The sequence below is a fragment of the Dryas octopetala genome, chromosome 8, assembly GCF_963921425.1.
Source record: "Dryas octopetala chromosome 8, drDryOcto1.1, whole genome shotgun sequence".
NCBI lineage: Eukaryota > Viridiplantae > Streptophyta > Magnoliopsida > Rosales > Rosaceae > Dryas > Dryas octopetala.
The window spans coordinates 13,985,482-14,011,007 of record NC_141373.1 but is presented as its reverse complement, the minus strand read 5'-3'; the positions used below and the strand labels follow the sequence as shown (position 1 = coordinate 14,011,007).

Here is a 25,526-nt window from a genome sequence, read left to right as displayed (position 1 = left end):
TCGGCGAAAATATGGAAATTTCGGCGAAATTGACGAAATCTTAACGAATTTTTGTTGGATGTGTGTTAAAATTTCGGAATCTCAACAAAACGACAATTTCGACGAAATTTCACCGAAATTTTTGAAATTTCACTCCTTGGTTCTATTTACTACAGTATAATAAAAAATTTCTAGAGTTGGGATAAAAAAGAAAGACTAGGGAAGGATTTCGAGGTTCATTTTGTTATAAAGAAAACACGAAGACGGACACGTGTGGTATATTATTTCGAATCCAAAGTTCAAACAATTTTAAATCTATAGCATTTTTCAAAAGAAAATAATACTAAAGTTATTAAGTTTGTTCGCCAATTAACATGTGCGTATTTATATATATATATATCACCATATATTTCTTTATTGAAATGAATAAGGTTTAAAGTTAATGTTTAGATTTAAATAAATAAAATATTGTTACATTATTTGATAAATATAATTTAATAAGACATTAAGACAATACTCTAATTACTAGTGCACATAAAGTCTCACATATTTGTACATTTCTGCATATATGAATGGGCTTTAATCTCTAGTAATTAAGAATCATGCACATGGTTGACCAAAAAAAAAAAAAAAAAGAATCATGCACATGGCACTAGATGCAAACAAAATCAACTACATGCATGTTGCAGTACCAGCTACAAGATGGATGCATCTCACCTGCATTCTGAGTTTTAAGGAAAGGCAGATGATGCTGAAGAAGTACACCCAAGTCTACTTAATTTCAGATTCCCATTTTGGTTTTTCCAAACTGTCTCATATTAAGTGAGTCCCACAATATTATGGTCCAATATGAAAGAGTAAAGAAAATAGTTTTTGTTTCCAATCACTTTCCTTGAGAAAATAATTGAATTTCACCTTTGACAATACCTTTCCAGTTCCAGAGCATGAATGCAGTACTCCTGTGATACTTATAGAAGCGACTAAATAAGTAAAATCTATTCGGACTGAAATCTGATGATAATATCCAAAATAAAACTATGGACAAATGAGAAAGATTTAAGTATTAATTGGAAGCTTGAAGATTGCAAACTAATGAGGAGGGGATCGAATTTTATAGCATACCATGCATGTTTATGCAGTACACTATACATGAAGTACAAAGCATGTACTACATCACCTAATTAAATAGTTCCGGACTTCCCTATCTATTTCTTTGTCTCGTACTTGCCCTCAAAATCTAAAATCATTTTTCATTAAAAAAATGTATACACAAATAAAAAATTAAAACTTGTTGTTTAACCCCCTATTTGAAGGGTATTTCTCTTCTTAGAGCGTAGAATGGGCTTTGTAGAGGCTGCATGTTAGGTTTTAACTCTGAGATTTTGGGCGGAACCCAAAATCTTGGAGTTAAAATCTAACATAAAGCCGTCAAAGAAGAAAAATAAAAGGACTTAATTAAAAACCTTAAATCACTACCGGTCTTAGTCTAAGAAAGACTCATAAAATGGACTGATCGAACTCTAAGTCTCCCTTTAATTAATTAACCTATCTTTTACCATATATGACTTAATTATTTTCCTTTTTTTTTTTTTGTATTAGCAGAGGAAATATTACGTCATGCTTCTATTAGCTTCAATCCAAATAGTACGTTCTGTTAGCAAATATGCCTAGCAGATCTCTCTTTCTTTTGTTAATTAAAACCCATCTCCTCAAAGCACTTGCTTACCCCAAATTCATGGGAAGAGGCTGTTCTTTCTTGATTTCTACGTTCTGGTTGTCAAACACTCGAAATGCACATTATTTGCTAGTAAGACCGCCTAATATTCACGTCATTAGGTAAATAGAACCACCAAACTTAGGTGTTATAAAATGACACGTTTTTATTCTATTGTGGACCTATGAAAAGGTATCAACCACAAGAAAAACTTCCATGTAAAAGAGATAGGTGATGTCCGTGATATCACAAACAGAAACAATCGATGGTGGTTTGTGATAAATTTTTCTATGTGACTATAACAACGCGTAGAGATATGACTAGTTATTCAAATATTAACACGTATGCAATTATATAATCATAAACTCTAAAGCTTAAAAAATACCTTTAAAATCGTAGTCATGTTATAATTTGAGTCTATTGGTCACACCATCGCGTGATCTTAAGGTCACACACAAAAATTTTCATGGTTTGGGACATTGAGATTTGGGACCCACCCTCCTCTCTCGTAGTCACATCAACAATCTTTATTGTTGTAGGGAAATTTTTCTCATCAACCACACTTTCAAACTTTGAGTGAGAGAAAAGGACGAGTGTTTTTTTTTTTTTTTTTTTTGGCAAAATGATACTTTTGATCCTTAATTATACTTTTACCAAATTTTCACTTTGGTTTAGCTCTTTTAATTTTAGCAATTTCAGTTAGATACTTTTAGTACAATAGCAATAAGTCCAATCATTAAACTTCATTTAAATTGTTGATGGAAACTTTGACGTAGAAGCGCGTGCTTCGCAAGTGAGTGAGATTTCATACATTTAGTCCACAGAGATGTCTATTTAAGTCTCTACCCACCATTGTACACATTCAGTTTGGCATTGAAACTCTTTTTTTTTTTTTTTTTTTTTTTTTTTCCATATTGATTGTGTTGCATAACGAATAGGACTTACATAGGTATTCAGGTAGAGTAAGATGTCCGAAATGCAACTCACGTGCGAAGTATAATAGATTTTCCATCAACATTTTAAACGGGGTTAATGATTCGGACTTTTTTATCATATTAGAAATACAGGACTAAAATTGCCAAATTTAAAATAATATGACTAAAGTACAAAGACTCATTTGCCCTTTTTTTTTTGGGTAATGGTACGGGTATTCCTTGATACGCCTAAGATGGGCGCTTGTCCATGTGCCTTGGGTATGGTGGTCTCTTAGCCCAAAAGGCCCAAGATGTGAGACAAAATCAACATTGGGTCAACGCATTTGAGACAAAAAGGGCCCAAAAAGCTAGTCATCTGCTGCTAGCCTGTAATGAACAAAGTCCAAACATTTTACAGTTTTTTCTTCCACTGTTCATTTTATTTTACTAATTTATTCTCAAAAAGTTTAATTGTTTTGGAATTTGGGTTATCTACGTGTCTTTTTTTTGTTTGTTTTTCAAGGATTTATGTAACTCCTTTTGCATCGAAAAAGTTCTACTAATTCATTTTATCTGTTACTCTATGCCCTTTTATAATAAGTAAATGACTAAAATTAAAAATAAAATATAAACAAGCAAGGATCTAAATCCATTATTTTGTGCTGACTATTTTTGTTAACAAATAATATTTTAAGCGGTTTAATTAATTTTTTGTGAAGCCTTGACACCAACTGAATGAGTTTCCATTTTTATAATGGTATGGATTTTTGGTTGAACAATTCTTGCAAATTAGACAAATTTTAAATGAAAATTTGACAACCCTATTCTTTTCTCCACTTATCACCAATTTCTTCAATACTCATCAAAAGATTGTTGGACCACTTTACACCGGCTAATTACATTGACACTGTGTGGTTGTTTTTATGCATACACACGCATGTCATACCTGCATCCACCATTCCACCTCCAATATGATCAATCATTAATATCAATTTCGCACTCAAAAAGACTGTATTTATACCACCATAAACACTAGTGCGTTGGGAACGGCCAAAATCTAGAATTGACAAGCAGAATTAATCGTGGAGGAAGAAACATCATGCTCGCATTATCGTTGTTCCTTTCTCTTTGTTACATTAAAGGAAATCAAAACCTCACTTATCATCTTCATGATTATAGAACATTATGGCAAACCCGGCCAGTATCTACTCCGTTGTCATCTTTATCTATAATTGGCTTTCGTTGACAATTAAGTATCTCACGAAAGAATTAACTTGTTAAATAGTTAGACATAGAAGTCACATGGTGCCTCTGATATACAATAGTAATTTAGGAAGTTAATTGTTAACGAAAGCTAACTATAGAGTCTTAATTGAAGAAATGAAATATAGAGATAATCATATCTTACACTTGAATTAACATCACACGTAAATTTTGTTTGACTAAGTGGACGAATTCTTTAGCAAGGGACTTGATTGCTAACGAAAACTAATCATTAGGATCTAATTGTAATCATTGAATGCATAAGAACCAAATTTAAAATGATCCAAACTAGAGGGACTAATTTGGTCATTGTTCCTTTTAGAATTTAGAATTATTGTTGATTTTTTTTTTTTTTTTTTTTCCGTTCGAAAGGGCTTGTGATATTTGTATCAAACTATTTGGCACTATATTCTTGGACTGTCTAGGGCAGTCCTTAGTTGGCGACCCAACAATCCTACATTGGGGTCTTCTTTCTTAATTTCGAAATTGTTCTTGATTTATAGAATTAACTAGAACCTGTAAAGGTGTTCTGGTGCATGTTGTTCTTCTAACTCTAGTAGAAATCCAGCTATCATTGCAGTAAGGGGGAAGAAATATTTAACAAAGAAAATAATCAAATAAAGCACATGTCCAGATATTAATGATTGTCCTAAAGAAAGGAAAATAATTATTCAACTGTTTAATGTAAAATACACACTTACAAATGAGAAAAAAAAATCATGCAACCATACGCGTAATTAAGTTTTTATTAACCATGAAAATTAATGAACTCTTTCTCATGCTCATTTGTAAAAATAAAAAATCAAAAAAATCAAAATGTCAAAACAGAGTTATTTTAGAAACAATAATGAAAACGCTAGAAGGAGGGTTCGAACCTCCGACCTTGTGGTTAACAGCCACACGCTCTAACCAACTGAGCTATTCCAGCTACATGACTTTTGTTCACTTTAAAATACTCTTGTTAATATTTCACAAAGAGGATAAATTAAAGTAAATTAAATAATTAATGCTCGTGATATGTGGTATTTCCTGAAGTAAAAAAACCGTTGGTGATAGTTTTTAGTTGGGAAGTACACTGGACCTTCTTATATGATTGTGTATAAATCCTCGTGATATTTTGAATCAAATCACAATTATGGACTTAGAAGACAAAATTGCATTCAAATGATATGAATATGATGGATGTATGTATGTATGTATGTATGCATTCACTGTGGGTGTTAAAATAATTTTTTTTTTTCTGTGTAAGGGTGTGGCTGGGTTGAAAAGCCAGAAGGAAGGAGAGAAAAGGAAAGAGAGAGAGGTGGGTGTGCTTTAGAAGAGAGATATTTTGGTAATGAAAGAGGTGTGTAAAAAGAAATTCCAAATTTTAGAAGAGGGTAAAGAGTGTGTTTGTAAAAAGATGAAAAAAAGGGTGTGCAAATAGCAGCACTTTATATGCATGTATGTATTATGCATATTATGGGTTGATCTTTGAAATAACTTGGAGCTTGGGTTTTCTGTGGGCCTTTCCTTGCGCTTTTATCACTCGTTGATGACTGATGTCACCCTGATGCTTTGCATACCCTTAGGGCAAAATTTTGTCCAAGGTAGCTAGTTTGATTCTTTCTATTGCAGCCTGAGGTTGTTGAGAAGCATGTTGCACTACAAGAAGGCATACAGCGAAAGGATGCCACGAAAGGATGCCAAGGAAGTATGTGCAACCTATCACTCATTTTCTTCAGTATGAAATCAAATTTATTTTTTGAAGAAAAAAAAAACAAATTATTTAGTGAGCGAAGAACAAAAATTAAAATCATGCATTTTTCTTGGAGTGTTTAATAGATGTTTTTCAAACAGGTTGTACAAGAGTGCAAAGAGATTTCTAAGAACTCTCTTATCAATGGAAACCTTGCAAAGACATGTTTTGTTTTCTCGAGAGTAAAGTGTTGTTTGGGCCTAAAATTGGCATTTTCCAAATGGGCCAGGCTTTTCAGAAATGAGTTGGGCCGTGTGCACATTATCATTTATTATTTGCTCGAGAATTGCCAGAATATGAAGAAAACTCAATTTACTTCGCCTATGATTATTGGTATGAGAACAAAGGTCTTGATATTGGAGTATACAATTTGAAAGATAAAGTTCTGAAGCCATTTAATCAATTTGGTGTGTTGAGAAAAAGTTATTCATCACCAACTTATGGATTGAATTCCTAATCCATGGTGTGCGCACTAATAATTTAGTAGAAATTTGGGCCCGTCTGGTAACGTTTTACAGAATAATTTTATAAAAACTGTATTATAAAATTAAAATGACAAATTAAATTTTGCATTATCAAAATATGAGAACGCGTCTGGTAGCGTAATTGAAAAACAATTATATAAAACAAAAATAATAAAAATATATATGATATTAACCAATTATTACAACTAAATAATTATATTCACAAAAGATATTAATTATAAATTATTATTAACTAATTTCATAAAATATATAATTAAAAAAGAGAGAAGTTTCATAAAACCCAACCCACCTCGACCGGCGCGACTACCTTGGAGGTGGAAGAGTTGTTGGTAGTTGTATTATTAATAGAGACAAGACTGCAAGCACCTATGATCTAGTTGAACGTATGTATTTTCTCTATGTAAGGGTTGTTAAGACTCGTGAGCTTCCTGTCATGGATGTTACGAGGAGTCTTGATCCATTTATTGAAGCGAGAATTGAAAACTATAGAGAGATTACAAAGTATATATTTTAAGAGATGAGTAGAGAGAGAGATAGAGAAAGAAATAGAGGAATAAAGGAGAGATGAAGAGAGATGGGTGAGGTGGGCAGCAGCGGGGGGTAGGGCTGCCGCCGGAGGTAGGTCTGGCTAGGTGGAAAGAAGGTGCAGATTACACGTTTTTTCATTTTTCAAATTTTTTTTTTAGTTGTAAATTTTTGTTTATTTGTTTTCTAAATTCACTGAAAACATCATTTAGTCGTTTTCTGAATTTACACTGTAAACTAGAAATTCTATTTTGTGTTTTTCAAAAACTGTTTTCTCAATACGGTAACCAAACACATTTTTGTCATTTTTTGAATTTGTAAAATGAAAAATCGTTTTGTAAAACGTTACCAAACGCATCCTTAAACATTTTTTATTTTTCGTTTTCTATGTAACTTATATATGTTTTATTAGTTTTTTAGAGGGTGATGCAGGAGGGATGAAAAGAAAAAGAAAGAGAAAAAGAAACCTTATAGTCTTAAAAGAAAAAGAAAAAAAAATGATGAAAGTGTAAATCTGGCTCAAAAAGTTTGCTTTGATGGAGAAAGAAATAATAAATTCTAACTGAATACAAGAAAGCATGGGAAATCAATATATTACGTATGATTCTAATTGGTTTATTTGGTTTTATTTTTTATTAAGATGAGCAGTTAAAGGTTTAGTCCATAAAAAATAGCATTCAAGGTACATGTAGAGAGAGTGAGAGTGAAAGAGAGAGAGTGAAAGAGAGAGAGAGGGAGAGAGAGAGAGAGAGAGAGAGAGAGAGAGAGAGAGAGAGAGACCATGTAAAGATTAAGAAAACCAAAAGGAAACAAAATGTTAAAAATGCTCTAAACCGTAGGATTTAATTTTTAGTATGTGACATGCTTTGGTTAAAAGCTTGGATAGTTTAGGAGGGGATTAGGTTAGGAGAGGATCCAAATCCTATATAGAGGGCTGATCAAGATAACCCAAGCCACAAGTTATCTAAAAGATTTTCCAAATAATGGGTGCATATCTTTTTCATTAATTATGATTTCTTACCTAATTAGTATTTATTGTAATATATATTTCCTATTATATTTTCCTTTATTGTTTTCTTTTAACTGAATCTCTGGCTATTTAATATATATCTTGTTAACATTATCATTATGGGAGTTTATATGAATTTTAATAAAACCATTGAAAAAGTTGCTACCCTAAATTGTGAGTTTTTTTTTCCTTATTTCTCGTGTTGATTGTGTTGTTAGCGGTCCGTCTTAGATTTCGTCCCCCATCAGAGAGGACATCCTTTTTGTTTATCTAGAAAATCATTTTATAAGCACCAATAAATTAATAAGTAAATACAAGATTGTGTCTTTGTCCCAAACGTTAAGTGCCCAATTGATCAGAGGTTTACTCAGATGATGTCACGCCTCGGACCCGGGGGTAGTAAAAATTTCTCGAATCCGAAGTCTGATTTAAAAATAAAATAAACTAAACTAAATACTCTTTAAAATACAAAACCAATTTCTTTTATAAATAGGTAAAAATCTATACAAATATACATCGAAAATTATGTTAGAAATCTCAGCTCGTCTAATCCTTATCATGCCCAACTATAAAAAATCTAATTACTTTTCTGCAAAACAAAATTAGATAAAAGGGTGAGCAAAACCACAACTTAGCAGAGAAATTTCTTTTCATGAACAATTAACTAGATTAAACTAAGTAACATGTAACATATTATGACATGATAATGATAAGTAATGTTTGATGCAATGCCAATTAACTTCACTATTTCTAATCTCGTTAACCTATATATTAAAACTCACGGACTGCACTTCCCATATCGTGTATTTTGCCATTGTGGTATCGAATGCTTCAATATATAGACCAACACCCATAATGTCATCAACCTAAATTTCCCTTTTTGCAAGTCATCTTGTCCAACTCCCTGTCACTAGTCCCGAATTACCCGATAAGAATCTTGTGCACACTGAGCTGACCTGAGATCTGGTACCTAACGAGATTTCAGACTCAACTACGCAAAGATTTCCAATAATCCCATAATTCTTTTTTCCCAATCAGTCTCTCACAACAACTTTTATACATATGTTCATGTTCAAATGCAAATAATATAATAAAAATTAATCGAATATAATTTCAAATATATCATATAGTAGGGGTGGGTCGGAATATCGCTGTAATCGAACCGCACCTGAAAATCTATGTGACCAATCCGCCAAACCGCTCCGACGAGAGCCGACGCATTGGTTGCGGTTTTCCAACCGATCCGACGAAGGCGAAGGCGGAGGCGGAGCCAGCTTCTAAACCCCCACACCGTCGGTTAACCGCACCGACTGACCCTTCTTCATCTTCTTCTTCTCTCTTAGTTTCTGGCAGCAAGCAGCTTCTTCTTCTTCTCCTCTCCTGGTTTCTAGTGCGCAGCAACTTCTTCTTCTTCTTCAACTTGCAACCTCGCTGCCGCGATGGACACCCTTTCTTCTTCGACTGCTGCAACCTCGCCGCTGCGATGGACGACCTCAGATGTCGTTGCCGCGATGGACGACCTCAGATGCCGTCGCAGCTTCTTCTTCTTCTTTAACTTGCAAGTCCTGCAACCATCGCACAGCCACACCCAAACAGATGCCCTAAGCTGGTCGGTTTGGATCCATTTCGAACCAACCCGACCGTCACTTGCGGTTTCACCGATAGAGTCAGTGGCCGCAGCGGTTGGCGTTTTGCCCATTTCAACCCTAGTTGGTCGGTCGGTCGGCGATATGTGGCTGGCGGTTCAGGTACCGACACCGACCCACCCCTATCATATAGGATGAGAAAGAATATAATTCACATAATATCACACAAATAGAATTTTTTACAAAATTTAATAAATTCAAAATTTCAATCGTAGAAGTTCCTCAATTATTCCTTACCTTGATTTCGAGCTAGCTAGTGCTTAAATACTTTTTTCGAGCTTCAAGCAATACTTCCGAGTCTAACCCGAACATACAAGTGCATAAAAATATACAAAAATACCAATTAGATTATATATATTCTATTTACTTTTACTCTCCAAAAAGAGAGAGTGTAATTCACACACATAGCTTGTTGATTGTTTTCTTAGAACAAAATAAAAACATATTCTATTATAAGTTTACTCGCAAGTGCACGAATCGCATTAGTAGCAAAGCGTACAAGCACGAGGTCGATCTCACATGGAATGGTTAATACACAACAAATCAATTCAATTAATCAATAGAATAACTAAACAAGGGGTTTTGAAAAGATGGAACTAATGCACACCACACCACACGCACACACCCATTATCCTATCTTGCAATGTTAAGCTTTCAGCTTTCAAATCAAATATGCATACTCTAACCATCCAAGGCTAATGACAAATCAATTCAAACACAATATATCAAAGTTTGACTGCTAAAAATGTTTGGCTAGGTACTTTCTCGCAATTGTTCTCCTAAGGCATAAATTAAGAGCTTCTTAGGCCTTCCTTAATCAGTTAACTTACATGTTCCTTAGTGCTAAGCTAAGGCAGCTGTTATCCATGCAAGAGTCATTAAGATTTATGAGAATGTCAAACACGCACAACATACAAGCTTTGACTATTTCCTTTAGAGGTCCTAGGAAACCATTACCAAGAATAATCTCTTATTCCTTTGTTACTTATGATTTAGAGTCTTTGACTATTTCACATCTAAACCTAACGAATAAACTAGATGCAATTACCCTAAGGTGATCAGTCAAAGAGTGCATACAACTAGTGAACGGATTCAAATAGATAATGAGAATTTGATACATGCAAACATCAAATTAATTCATCAAAAGACGGATAAACAATTTGTTAAAGTATGACATATTCAATAATCAGCCTACAACTAACATACAAGATAGAATAATAAACTACATAAGAAAAATAAAGAAACAGAACTAAAATATATAAATAAATTCCTAATCCATGTTGGAAATCAAATTAACTAAACTAATTAACTAGAATCAAACAAAAGAAACAAGAATTCTAAAACAAAACTAAAAGAACATCACTAGAGGGTGGCAGCGGCACAAGAGAGAAGAAGATGAGAGATATAGCAGCAATGAGGCTCACGGCATGGAGAGCTAGGGCTGCAGCACATGGTCTCTCTTTCTCCCTCAAGTGGCACCACCCTCTCTCTCTCTCTCTCTCTCTCTCTCTCTCTATTCGGCTGCTCCCTCTCTTTTCTAAATTTTGTGAACTAATGAATTGTGTGAATTGTGAGAGAATGAGATATATTTATAGAGGTAGGGTGAGGATTCCTTGGGAGGCAAGGAAAAGAGGTAGATGCAGCTAGGGTTTCAATTAAAGAACATGGGTTGGCTGCGACCTTGTAGGTGTGATGGGCTTAAGTGACTTGCATGTGGGCTGGCGCAAGGAAGCTTGATTTAGGCTGCAAGTGGCGTGATGGGCTTTAGGGATGCATGGCTTGCGCATGGCTGTATGACTTGGGCTCTAGGGTTGGCGCATGTGGGCTGAATGGGTTGCAAGTGGTGCATTGGGCTGCCACCTCACCATCCTTCTCATTTTGACTTCTCTTAGTCCTAAAGCCCAATTGACTTCATGACATGGCATAGTTGACCCTTGACCATTGATTTTGACTTTCAATTTTGCCCCTCTCTCCTCTTGGATTCGAATTTATTTCTTCACCCCATTTGATTCCATGGATGTCCAATACCTTCTAGAAGCTTCTGGAACCTTGACTTGATTGAGTTGACTTTGACCAACATTTTCTTTTCTCACTAGGATTCCTTGTAGATGTAGGATTCCTTGTTTATTTCAACTTCTCGTAATGACCATATTGCCCCTAGTGATTCCTAGTGTCATTAGGACTCTTTTCCTTAGTAGGGTTAAGTTTCCTATATAGTTCAAACAGGAATTCTTGCTCCAATTAGGATTTCTCATTTCTAGCTTGACAATGATGGTTCTAGGCTTGATGTTTTCTTATGCGACTAGAAATCCTTATTTGACTAGGATTTCTGCTTTTTTCCTAGTTTGACCACGAAATGTCTCAAAACGGCTCAATTTGCTCATATTTACTATTTATGCTTCATTAGACCTAAAAACACAAAAACAAGACAACAGACACAAAAGTATCGAGTTCTAACACTCTAGGTTAGGGAGTAATTAGTATCATAAAATAACGTAAAATGAACATTCATTATAGATGCAGGTCTCGGATGGTCTCGAAACCAATTGCATTGGATTTGGGACGAAAAACAGAGTAATAATTGGTCAAAGAATTGGCCAGAAACAACCCCACGCGCCGCCACTCTTCGGTGGTGTGAGTGGGCATGAACAGTGTTACTGTTCATCATCTTCTCCAGAAAAGAAACTGCAGATAGAATTTCTGCAATTTCGGGAACCCAGATTCATGCTCTATTTTTACCCATCAAAACTCAATGAAATTTGGCAAATAAATACTCATTGGAAAGCTTATACAATTAGCTTTGCAACCATATATTGATTTTAAAAACGAAACTCTGTTTTGAGAGAAATCGTAGGTCAAAGATGAGGGTCTGAATCAACCGAAAATTTTCTAGATTTTATGAAAATCTTTTCCCTTCAATTATTTTCAAACTTAAAGCCATAAATTGAACCTAAGAGGTCCGAATAACATATTAACAACCTAACTTTGAATTTAGATTACAAAAACATAAAAATTGTGACCTCAAATAAGAATTTGAAATTTGATTTAAACACCCAAAAACAAACTCAGATTTTCAAAGTAGAGAAACAACTTCAAGAATGGAAAGCTCTAAAAGAAAACACACCTTGATAGTAGAAACCTTCTTTATTCCTTAGAAACTAAGCTCTTTACCTCACTCTCTCAATTTCAGCTAGTCGTATAAGAACAAATAAAACAGAGAACTTGAGAACTTGCTTTGACTTGGTTTATGCTCAGAAATCCTCTATTTATAGTTGAAAAAATAATGATTTCTACTTATTACTAGACCTCTCATTACTAGGTTTATAACTAAGATTACTCAGCTGGACTAGAATCCTTATGGTTTACTCAATCACCTCTTATACAGGCTCCTTCTATTGAGGTCTACCTCAACTTATTTATGTTGAAGTATGACCTTGTTGGGGCCCACATGAGTCGTTTTGTGTCGATCCGAACCATTCATTTTTTACATCTTCATTGATAGATCATCTTTGCAAAAAATTAGCCAAATCGGAAATCATTTGCTTATCTAACTTTGATGAAACAAATGGACGGTTTCATCGAAAATATTTGGTTCTTCCATTTATTTGATCAATGTTAGATAGGCAAATGATTTCCGATTTGGCTAATTTTTTACAAGAAGGATCTATCAATGAAAATGTAAAAAATGAACAGTTCAGATCGACACAAAACGAATTGTGTGGACCCCAATAGGGTATACCTCAACATAAATAAGTTGAGATATACCTCAATAGAAAGAGCCTGTATATATATATATATATATATATCAAAGTGAGAACTTTGCTAAGTAGCATTAGTCTAAGAGAAATGGTCAACATATGCTTCAAGTAGAGACTGAAACAAAATAATGATATGGGTCTGCATGCATTGAAGTTTTTGCCTTTTGGTTCACTACTGAGAGTTGCATGGTTGAAGTGATTAAAATCTTTCGACTAAGCATGGTCAATTGATTGCTCAATAAACAATTCCTCTCGGCTGACATGCACAAATCTTCTGGCTGAGCAATGTTTGCTTTATGTCAAAGCAACGCCAAGCTTATCTACAGCTTAGCCATTCTTATCTCTTTTGGACAGTTGTCCCACTACTCAAAAAGATGTCAACTGCTGTCTACCTACTTTAAAAAGTAATTCATTTCAAGCCACACGCGTGGCTACCAAGACTTGGGGACAAAGAAAAGGCTTAATATAAAAAGGGAAGTTGCAGACAATTGAAATGACCTCTCTCACAACATCAATCAACCCCCCAAAAAATCACACAATGTGAATCTCAGCAGCTTTTTATTCAAGCCCAGAAGCTTTTCATTTTCATTTCAAAAGCTCTCTTTATTTTTATTTCCGTAGCATTTCAAGATCCCTTTCTTTCATGGTATTCCTTTTTTATGCTTATCGCAATCAAGGAATTAAATTTCGGATTTCGAGGAAATTTTGAAGATTTTTAAATTTCGACAAAAATTAGACGGAAACAACAGAAATTACTATCAAAATACGAAAATTTTTAATGAAACTTTACTATATGTTTATTTAACATATTATTTACTAAATTGATAAAAAACATTGAAGAAACTAAATTATATTGTAGGTTTCATGTGATATAAGGTGAATATAATGCGCGCTGAAGCAAATACTGTTAAATAAAATTAGTATAATGAATAAATAAAATTAGTATATTCTTTATATTGTATAATTTAATTATACACTAAAATCTAAACCCTAATACTCTATATACTCTATATACCCTAATACTCTTTATACTATATAATTTATACATTAAATCCTATATACTCTATATTCTTTAGGATATTTTTAATTATCTTTTTATATATAAATGTATTAGAGTTTAAGGTTAAAAATAACTAAACGAAATCCCAAACCTTTTTTTTTTTTTTCCAATTGCCCAAAGCCCTCTCCTTAAAAAAAAAAATAAAAATTCTTTCCTTCCATTTTTACTGTGCCTCTCACCCAGCCAAGCTTTGTCTTCACTAAGTGTAACAACCTAAATTTTGGCTTATGGTAATTTTGTCACTTAAATTTTTCAAACTTGTTTTAATGTTTGTTTAAAGGAATTAGAAATTTCTTTAAGTTTATTTTAACTAACTTAGACCTTTGGTTGTGGTTCTAAAGCTTAGTTGTGTGGAAATAAATTTTAGAAAATAAAAATTCAAGAATTTGGCGATTATTATTTTTTTTTAGAATTAAATTATGGGTAGGATTTTTCATAATTTTTTTTAAAGCAATTTGACTATTTTGAGGTCATAGTAAATTAATACTCATCAATACGAGTCCGTAGAATTTTTCGGTAAATTATTTGGAGTTTCGAGCTATTTTTGGTGAATTTCTGAAGTTAGAGAAAATAGATAATAAGAAAATTTCGATAAATTTTGGTAAATTTCGCCGAAATTTTCACGAAAAATTGTTAAACATGTGTTTCAATTTCGGAACCTCAAAAAAACGAAATTTAATACCTTGATCGCAATCTTCTTATATTTTATATTAATTGTCAAGTATGTTTTAGCTTTATTTTCCATTAAGATTTAATGTTTGTATTTCCTTTGTTGTCTCCTGAGATACGAACTTTCACCTTTGCTTCAAGTTGATTTTAAATGTTAATTTCCATTGAGTTTTCATTTCAAGTTGTGCTGCTTTAATTTTATTGTTATTTTGGTTGTTCATGCCCAAAGTCCTAGATTGTCCTAGGCAGAAAAGAACTTAGATAAATTTTTCTCATTCCTTTTCTATTGCACAATTGTCTTTTAGAAGTTAGATTTTTATTTAGCCCTCTAAATTTATTTTTGTTAATTTTTAGTTACATTTTCTATTCGGCTACTCCAAGCCGAATAGTGGCACGTCCAAGGTCGGAAGCCTCACCTCTCACACACGGTGAGGTGTTTTTGCACCAATCTTGTCCGTCCACATGGCCGTTGCATTTTTGTGCTAAAACATCACCACAATTCTCCACCTCCAACTATAGACCATCCAGCAAATATCTAGCTTCTACACCTCATTCTTCTAGCTAGCTCCACACTTCATGCTTGCTAGCATATCCTACTTAGCTTAATAGAGTGCTTTGTGAGCAAGGTCATGATTAGAGAAGACAAAGATAAGAATAAGAAATTGATAAGAAGAGGGAGAAGTAGGCAAGAGGAGGAAGATGATTTGCAGGCAACGTTAAACAAATTCTTTTTTTTGGCTTTAAGGGAATGTGCTTATGGGTTTTTAGAAGATGGGTTTTAATCCTAATATTTTCAGTCCAAACTTAAAAATCAAAATTTATTTATTTAAAACAATAAAGTTATTAAAAATTTAAATTTCTATTACACAAAAATATAAATATGGGTCTTCACAGATGAGCCATATATGATATTGTATTTTTGTATCATATATAATTATTAGCTTTTCTTTATTTTCTTAGCTGCTATTTCTAATATAAATAGAAAATTTGAGTTCAGTCATAATTTTCTACTTCATTTTTCTTCCTTTTAATTTCTAAATTCTCCACAACTATCAGAAATTTCCAAACAGAACTAGCATTTACATTTATGTCACCATATCGGCATGGCTTGTAAAATCGATTAGCTCAGCGTGCCGCCACCATTGCTCAGTACATGAGACCCAATTTCCACCATTATTTGGGGTCGTTCCTCAGTATTTTTATCAGTCAAAAGCCTATATTTATATTAAATATTAGCTTTTCCCTCCATATATACTTCAACTTCGGGATTCTATTATATAAACCAACCACTTCCACAACATCCCTTTAATAGATTTTAGGTTAAGTAGAATCCTTGTACTTACCGATCGAGTTTATATTTACTGTACAAGTATAATCATCCAAGGAAAATAAGTTATAAACTTAAGATACACGGTATCTTAAATTTAATACACAATAAACAATCATCTAGGATTATGAGCGAAGGATCCGTGTCCAACAAGGCCAAGGAATCCTTATTGAAGTTTACTTCTTAATTAGAATTTACTTGACTATCACACCCCGACAAGCTAAATGGGGAGGAATGAACTAGAAACTTGGCCAAATAAAGGAAAACCGATCATGAGAGGGCCCTTAGTAAAAATATCGGCTGATTGATCTTGGGAACAAATACAAGGCACATCGAACTCTTTTGGAACCACTTTTTCCCGGATATAATGATAAGGAGAAAGACTTCAATGTAACGAGTATATACACCATTGTGTCTATATCTCTCATCATGTGCTAGATCACATGATGAGAGAGATAGACATATAGGGTGTATATAACCGTGACAGGTAAGTTCTTTCCAATGATAAGGGTCCATTAATTGACAGATACAGTACTGACAAGTTATTTTCTTAAACCAAATCCACCCAATGCCCCTTTCTTCCTTTGCAAGCCAACTACTATAAGAGCTCAATAGCCTAGTCTTCTTATGCGCCATTTTATGACGAAAACAAAACACTACATAAATAAAAAATATATATACCAGTTGTGTCCTCACAGCTATAACAAGCCAAAAAGAAATAAAAATACAAGGCCCAAAATATTATAAACAAGAGTCCATATTCTGCAACGTACTCTTACTACACAAACAATTTGAGATCTTTACAGTTTCATCTAAAAGGTACTATTCCTAAACCAAGAATCACTTATTTCAAGTTTTTTCTTTGGTTTCTTTTATATATAGATGTTATTCTCTGCAACATAATATTATTGCAATTATAGTTCCAAAAAACACCAATATCGAATTCTAGTATATTCTATAGTTTGAAAATCATAATGAAAAATAAAAAACTATACTTGCTACTCCAACTAAAAGATCAACTGAAACTCAACTTATATCAAGGAAAAGCCTAAGATAATAGGCTAATCATGCAAGCAAACAATAATAAATGCAAACCATAGACAAATTAAGCTTAATGAAGTTACATGTATCAAATATATATAAACCTTCTCCAGCACCAAAGAGACAATAAAAATACCCAATAAGGCCAAGTATGTTAAACAAGTATCTGAATAATTGTTCTTCACAACTAAAACTACGGGTGAAACTACAGGTGAAAGTATTGCACATGCATATTAAACTCAAATGAAAATAACAATAATATAAAGACAACAAAACTCGTCAACTTGGATCCAATATAAGGGCAACATCAAGCCAAGCATAACTCCATCTTCACCATACGAGCATCGAGCAAACTTCAACCCTTCCATTCCTATAACCTAAGCAAAATAGAGCAAATGAATTTTTTTTTCTAAACAACAAAAGCAACAAAAGTGAAACAAAATAACTTATTAAGCATGCATGTATAACACAAATGCAACTACATAACCATTCCTATAATTAACCTAAACAAAAACAGAGCAAATCATTAATCCATCAATTTCTAAATAACAAAAGCAACTAAAAGTGAACAAAAGTAAGCTATTAAGCATGTTTACCACTACTGCAACTATGTACATAATATTGTAATTCATACAAATGGAAAGGAAAATATGAATAATATTTACTAAACTCAAAAAGTACTATACACAGTACATCATACCTAAACAGCAAGAATGAAAATCAAATCAAATGCACGAAATACTCAACAAATTAAACATCAAATCAAAAACAAACAAACCTTGAAACCAGCAATTGATAAACAACAAGAAGATCCAGATCCAAAACTAAAATCGAATTTAAAGAAGCGAGATCAAGAAGTGAGCGAGAGAAGTGAGAGAAAACTGAAAAAAAAAAAATCAAAAAGTCAAAAAATTTGTAAAACTGCAACTCTTAGTACCCGCCAACTGGCAAGCAGGCAGTGACCTGGAGTCAAATTGGAATCAAATGCAATGACCTGATTTTTAATAAAGTGACCTAATTGTTACATTTTAATGATCATGGTATTATAGGTTCAAAACAATAACTAGTATGTAGCCTAGAGTAATTAATTCTAATGATAATATACCTCAATGATCAAAATTCTTCGCTCACCTAACAACCTAACTATAAATTTCAATGATCAAAATTGTTCATATTTTAAGGCATCATTCAAACATCACTCTTGAAAAAGAATCAGTCAATCGGAAATTGTTTAGATCGATAGTGTATTATTGTTAACAATATTTTAATTTTAATTTGATATACTGTATTTGTCTACACAATTTAAATGAACAAATAATAATCAATTTGACAGATTTTTTACAAGGACGACTCTTGAGAAATGACCTAAAAATTGAATAGTTCTCATCATTGAATTTCTAAGTGGGTTATCATTTCTGTCTTTAACAATATATTATATATTATAAATAAAAAAACCATGTAAAAAGCAAGTTTAGAACTTTAAATTAGTTGGTCAGCAACACTATTTGCCTGAAAGAGGTAGGGGCGAGGTTTGAATCCTCTAGTTCATCACCAATTTAGTTCAATTTTCATGTCACCGGCCATTTAACATGAAGATGACACGTGGCAACCTGTTGGCATGGCAAAAATGTTACATATAGTGGTCTGTAAGAGTGACACGTGGGAGCTCGATGGTGACATGTTGGCAACATATATAATGGCGCGCGTGGTAGGCATCTTTGGTGATGACATAGTATGTTGACGTGGATAGTTGCAATGGTGATGTGGTTGTGGCAGTTGGTGAGTGTGACTGGCGGAGATGTCCTAAATTCGAATTCCTCTTCTTAAAATAAAAAAAAAAAAAAAAAACTAGCGGAAAAGAAAATTATGACGATTACCTCCATTTCTAGCTATCACCACCACCACCACCTCTCCCAACCTTTTACAAACTCCTTTGCAACTTCACGCCCCAGTCGGCATTGTCATGGTCGCCCAAGCCCAATTCATACATGGAATGACTTCTCCTGATTTGCAATATTTTCAATTTTACCCTAAAACGGTGCCATTCTGAGATAACTAATTTGGTGAACTTGTATAAAAAAGAGAAGAAAACATATTTTGCTTTGAGTTTTCATATCTCCACGCCTGCGCGCACCTCATCTTTAAACAATCTCAGGTAACTTTTTATAAATTTGCAGAGATAGTTTGTCGATTGTTTGCCAATTCTTTTTTTCGGGACGTTTTTATTTATGATTTTCAGGCCGGCCAGTAGAACATAGTCTTAAATTTGAAAATTTTTATTTTTATTTTTATTTCATATGTTTTCCACTACTTTTCCAGTGTCAGTTTGATTTGTAATCATTATATTATATATGATTATAGAAAATTTTATAAAATAAAGTTTAAAAAATAAACTTGTTTCGTTAGGCATCCAAAGGCTATATAAAACACTTTTGTTCCGTCTAAAAGTATTTTTACAGTAGTGCTAGATATACCACATTTTTATACCATAATTTCATACCACCTTATGTGGCAACTTACATGACATTCATACATTGGATACTAAAAAATAAAAATAAAAACCCAAAAAGAAAAAGAAAAACTCTGTCCAATAAAGTAATGACACGTGTGATGGTATAAGAATGTGGTATAAGAAATGTGGTAAGTATAGCATTATTCGTATTTTTATTTTGATAGTGAAATGATAAACTGATTATGTGTAAACGCATTACTAATATAAAGTTTTATTATAAAAAACGCTTCTTAAGAAACAATGTCAAATGATTCTAATTAGTTTCCTTTTAATGAACACAATTAATACACTACAATTAATATCTCATACAAACATTTTTTTGGCTAACAATCTCTCGTACAAATTAACTTAAAAGCAGAAAAACACAATTAAGGAGACAGTCAGATAGACAAAAGGAAAAACGAAGTAATTAAAATAATAAAGAGAGAAAATCTTAAACCTATATTATGTAGATATGTAATTAATTAACAAGCTAGCTTGTAGACCCCACAGAAGAGGTTTCATGAGGAGAGAGCTTGGTCGAAGTTAATTAATTTGCCCACCTCCCCCTCTGCTTATCGGTGGTCTTACAGCAGCTCTGGTCAAGACCCTGGTACTTCCAGCAACTTCATCCTGTACATAAAATTAAATACATAATCAACATAATTAATTAACATGATGTGCCAAGAAATGTGTGAGAGTTTTAGATAGAGAGAGAGAGACAGAGAGAGAGAGAGAGAGAGAGAGAGAGAGAGAGAGAGAGAGAGAGTTACAGAGGTTGCTAAAGATGGAGGATCAGCTTCTGGGTCTGTTGCTGTGACTGAAGGATCAGCTGATGCAGCTACTACTTCTGGGGTTGAAGGAGTTTTGTGGTTGAAGACTGTCTCATCTTCTTGGTCTGCACCTGATGAATTAGGGTCTTCTTGTACTGCTTTAGTCTCCACACCCAAGCACTTGAAAAAGGCCCTTAAAGCTTGTTCAAGGAAGTAGCATGGATATAAGTAGTAATGATAGGCAACAGCTGATGATCTCAGCTTCTCTGTCACATCCTCCTGATGATCATGATGATCTTCATCAGCTGATACTTGTGAGTACTCCATTTCAATCTTAATCCTCTTCTTCAATTCTTTGAGTCTTGAGACCGCTTCACCTACTTCTTTAATAGCTCTTAAATGGTTCTGGCTTCCCTTCAGACCGATTTAAATACCTGTGTTCTTTCTGTTTTGACAAAGGCATGTACAAAATTGCCCTGCTCTTTTCTCTTCTATTACACCCCAAGTAGCTAGCCAGGTCACCTTGAGCCCGAATAAACAAACATATGTTTTCATGTTCATTCATGTGTGATGTATTTTAATTTAATTTAATTTTTTTAATGAATCACCTTTTTATTAATTATTATATAACGATCCCACATACCTAGAGTCGCATCAGTTGGTAATCAAATTAGCTAGTTAAGGAAAACATTTAATTTGTGTCTTTACTATTATTATGAGAGTAAATGTGGTGGCCGGAGGTAATTTGGAAAGAAAATGGGATATGCAAAGAATAATTATAGATTGATCTATAATATTTATGTGACTGAAAACATCTCTTAGTACATACATGACTCTCTTAGAAGATCTAACCAGATATAATACAGGCACATTTTTTGTGTCGTGCAAACTGACTGATAGTTCAACAGCAATACTAATAGAGTTATGAGGGATTTCGGGTCTATGTTTAGTGAGCATCTTTCTTTGGAGAATTTTTTATGTCCAACTGATACACCGTCACGTAATGTAACTAATCTACTAGTAAGGGTATTATTAAACGGCATATTTATCTCTTTTAAGATATAATATTAATAGACATCAAAAAAAAAAAAGGTATAATATTAATAACATTTATCAATATTATGACACATGTACTAGTTAATTATAGTGTTACACCACATAGTGGTATCGGTTACACTAAAAAATTTATCTTTTCTTTGGCTGCTATCCCAGACTGTAAACTGTGAGGGAATGAACTAATAAAGTTGGTTTTTCTCACAAAATAATCTATCCGTAATAAAAAAAAAAAAAAAAAAAAAAAAGAGAAATAGTCATTTAGAGTGGCCGAAATTAAGATAAGCAAAACATAGTCATAATATAAATTTAACTGAAGCAATTAATACTCTTCAATGAAATCAATCTCCTATGTGTTGGACCAGTACTCCTCATTGGGGTTGGTTTATTAAATCTAGCTTCTGTACGTTGTTGGGCACTTTGGGCCCCCTTTCTCACCAAAAATAAATCAGTCTCCTGTTCGCATGCCACCGTTATTAATTTCTCACCACTTGGTAGTTGGTACTTAAATTTGACTACCAACCAAGTGAACTGGAATTTGTCTCTCATAATTAATGGTACATATATTTTTCATGTTCCCTTGTTCATATTTAATGTACGTAATTTGACTTGGTTTGTAAAATATCTAGTACACAGTACGTACTTCTTGAAATCCCAGGGCTTACGCACAGAGGTTGTAGATGGAGCCAAGTAATTATCAGGTATGTTGTCATTTTAAAGGAGGGGTAGGTAACGTCTACTTTTTTTGGGAAAGACCGTTAACAGTTGACGAACTATTAGGCTATTCTTTTCTCTCTCTCTTTTTTTGTTTTTTTTTTTTTGTTTTCTGAAACACAATGGCTATGGCTAGTGCTAGCTAATTGATTAGATATAAGTTATTTTAATGTTCATTAGGTAGTTAATACATAAGGACGCCAATAAAACAGCTAGCTATGCTACCAACTCTTGCAGAATGCATGCTTTTAAAGGAATGTGTACGTACACATAACAACTTATTGGATTTCCCTACTTGTCGTTTGCCACCTAATCTCTCATGGTCGTCGTATTGATATATCAAGTCCACGTGCCTAATTATTACATACTTTATATACTCATAAGTCATTCGATCAGTTGCAGCCATTAATTAAACGCATATCCAAAAAAGGTTCAATAGTAATTTTGAAATTGACCAGGAATAACGTTCTATCCAAGACCATCAATCAATGTCTATTTGGGAAAAATTTACATATTTTAATAGTTATTTTATTTGAAAACATTAATTTTAATTCGTGTTAATGAAAGACACATATTTTTATTTTGTGTTAATTAAGGACCATGTTTTATTTCAACTTTGGCCCGACATTGGACTCATCAAAACTCCACCAAATTTAGAAAAATTATACTTGGTTTAAAGCTATGCATCTCCTCTTTACAACCATATAAAGATCACTCAAATCAGACATCTATAACTCCAGATAATTGGCCCAAAAATAGGGTACCCGAAACTGTCCAATCGGATCTCTGGGAAAAAATTTGTAAAATCGGACAGTTTCGGGTACCCTATTTTGGGGCCGATTATCTGGAATTGTAGAGATCCGATTTGAGTGATCTTTATATGGTTGTAAAGAGGAGATGCATATCTTTAAACCCAATATAATTTTTTTGAATTTGGTGGAGTTTTGATAGGTCTAATGTCGGGCCAAAGTTGAGATAAAAATAGAAAAAAAAAAAAAAAAAAAGTCCTTAATTGACACAAAATGAAAGTATATGTCATTCAATAACACAAAGCAAAATTAATGTCCTGAAATGAAACAACCATCAAAGTATGTGTCATGTTTGTAAATTTTTCCCTAACAAACAGAAAGCAACGCCAAACAGCCAATCGAGCAAACTCCATTTAGACTACCCTAGGTTAACACTTCTATTTTTATTTTTTTTCGATTTTTTTAAATTAAAGTTAGAGAAGAAAGAATAAAGAAATGTAAGAGAATAGATAACATATGTGAAGGAGGAGAGATTTTTCGGTGTGACCGATACACCGCCACATGGTGTAACTAATTCAACGTGTCATAATATGGGTGGATATTATTAATATTATACCCTAGGAGATAAACATACCGTCCAACAATACCCTTACACGTTGGATTGGTTACACCACATGGCGGTATATCGATTACACATTAAAAATTCTCGTGAAGGAGGGGACAAAAATATATGTAAATTGATTGAAAAACTATAAAGCAAATCCTAAAAAAAAAAAAGTTGACAAGCTTTTTAAAGGGTTTCTTTTTTATATAAATTAGTATCAATGAAAAAAATGTAAGTTTCTCAACTGTAAATACACTAAAAAAAAATTGAGCATCTAAAGGATATTCTGTGCATGTAGGCGCGTCCGTCGGTGTTAAAAAGTTTGCATCTACCAATGCTGAGAGTTCGACAGATGCAGATGCAGCCTTTTGAGATGCAGATGCATCTGTATTTGCATTTCGAACTAATTTTGGAGTTGCATTTGCATTTTGAGCTAATTTTCTTGTTGAAACATGTGTTCTAATTTTACAATATGCCTCTTTCTGCTCCTTCTAGATGATGTGTAACTCCTAATTTGTCATGAAATTAATGCATCTTTTCAAAATTATGTCTTGTCCAAAAAAAAATAGTATATATGTCAATAATTTTTTTGGTTACAAATATATATGTTACTTGAATTTGAGAACCCAACTTTAATAAAAATTTGGATTACAATGTTAGCCTTATATAAAACCACATTTAGATACATATTTCTTAAGAAAAAGAATTATAAATTTCTCTCAACTTCTCAAGTCATGTTTTTGAAAGATTATTAACTACAAACTCAGTTAGTTAAAATTAAGTTCAAGTCAAATTTGTCATTGTATGCGCAGGGTACCAAGGGCTCGGCATGGTGCATCTGCACATTTTTATGTTGCAAATGCATCTTTTTAGCTTGCAGATGTTTTTTTAAGTTTTAGATATATTTTTTAGGTTGCAGATCGATGACTTATTTTAGGTTTTAGATGCAGGTTAGGTTGCGCAGATGCATTTGCTGAGCGCTTGATGGACAATTTAGGCTTCTACTTAATTTTTGGGCCAGCTGGAGTTTGGATTAAATTTTTGTTTTTTTATTTTATTTTGAGTTTCTAATTAAAGCAACAAAAAAAAAAAACATTGCCTTTGGGCAACATAAACGCTTTGCCATGAAAATAAGATACCTACGTAACAATTATACATATAAGTATATATATAACACGAATGCTGATATGAGAAGGAGGCAAACGTGGAACTGGCGTGGATATTTGTGGTGAAGTTAGTGCCGACGACAGCGGTTGTTAATAAAGAAAACTATAGAAAATTATATATCTGTGATGTTAATGGTACGTGTGTTTTGAGAAAAATGGAAAGAGTTGAATTATTTGTTGTATGTGAAAAGAAACTGGCGTGTCCATCAATTTATTAATGCAAATAGAATTAGTCCTCCTTCTGTTTTTATCCCACAAAATCATTACCCTGAGTTGGCTTGCATACGTAGGTTTAACAGTTTGTGAAATAAATTAATATCATGATTGTGTAGCGCGTCCAAATAGCATTCTCTAAATTTAAATTCATATGTAACATATTGCACAGCATTTTTATTTTTATTTTTAAATAAATCAAGATGCTACATATGTGTGCAAATTCATATGCCATATATATATATGTACAAGACTAATTAACTAAGCAAATTTAGAGACATAAATAGAACGTACTAATTAATTAACAAACTGATATAGAAAATGTATAGCTTCCAGTAATATTCCGTAGCCTGAGAGTCCCAGGTATGCAAGAAGAGTGCTAGGGTTGAATAGGAGATGTAGGCGATCAATTAGTCTGTGCACCACTCCCTGTGCTTAAAGGTGGCTTTGCCGCACGAAGCATAATTACCTGCCCACATAACAACACATAATCACCTAAATTAGTTTGCTAGTGATAAGAGAGATGATGAGCACTAGCTCAACATTGAATAGCTAGGCTACATGTCTAATATAGCCACAAATACTTGTTGGATTTCTTCACCCAATTTCATAAGCTTTAATATGAATATCTAATA

The 25,526-nt window shown here is 33.2% G+C and overlaps 1 protein-coding gene and 1 non-coding gene across 2 annotated transcripts; both read right to left on the bottom strand.

The window, feature by feature from the left end:
- Positions 1 to 4,724: 4,724 nt before the first annotated feature.
- TRNAN-GUU (transfer RNA asparagine (anticodon GUU)) lies at positions 4,725 to 4,798 on the bottom strand. The gene has a single exon. It is a non-coding gene; the product is annotated as a tRNA-Asn (tRNA).
- Positions 4,799 to 20,027: 15,229 nt separating this feature from the next.
- On the bottom strand, positions 20,028 to 20,758 carry LOC147277444 (uncharacterized). Its single transcript, XM_086255418.1, has 2 exons — positions 20,393 to 20,758; positions 20,028 to 20,252 (listed from the first exon to the last, which is right to left on the bottom strand). The coding sequence occupies exons 1-2, from the start codon at positions 20,717 to 20,719 to the stop codon at positions 20,166 to 20,168; spliced, it is 414 nt and encodes a 137-aa protein (XP_086111544.1). The 5' UTR covers positions 20,720 to 20,758; the 3' UTR covers positions 20,028 to 20,165.
- Positions 20,759 to 25,526: the final 4,768 nt, after the last annotated feature.

What these genes read in the sequence shown, in the direction of transcription:
- LOC147277444 (XM_086255418.1), bottom strand. Translation starts at nt 20,719, where the DNA reads ATGGAGTACTCACAAGTATCAGCTGATGAAGATCATCATGATCATCAG. An exon ending in CTCCATCTTTAGCAACCTCT is followed by an intron (nt 20,253 to 20,392) that starts GTAACTCTCTCT and finishes TTTTATGTACAG; the next exon opens with GATGAAGTTGCTGGAAGTAC.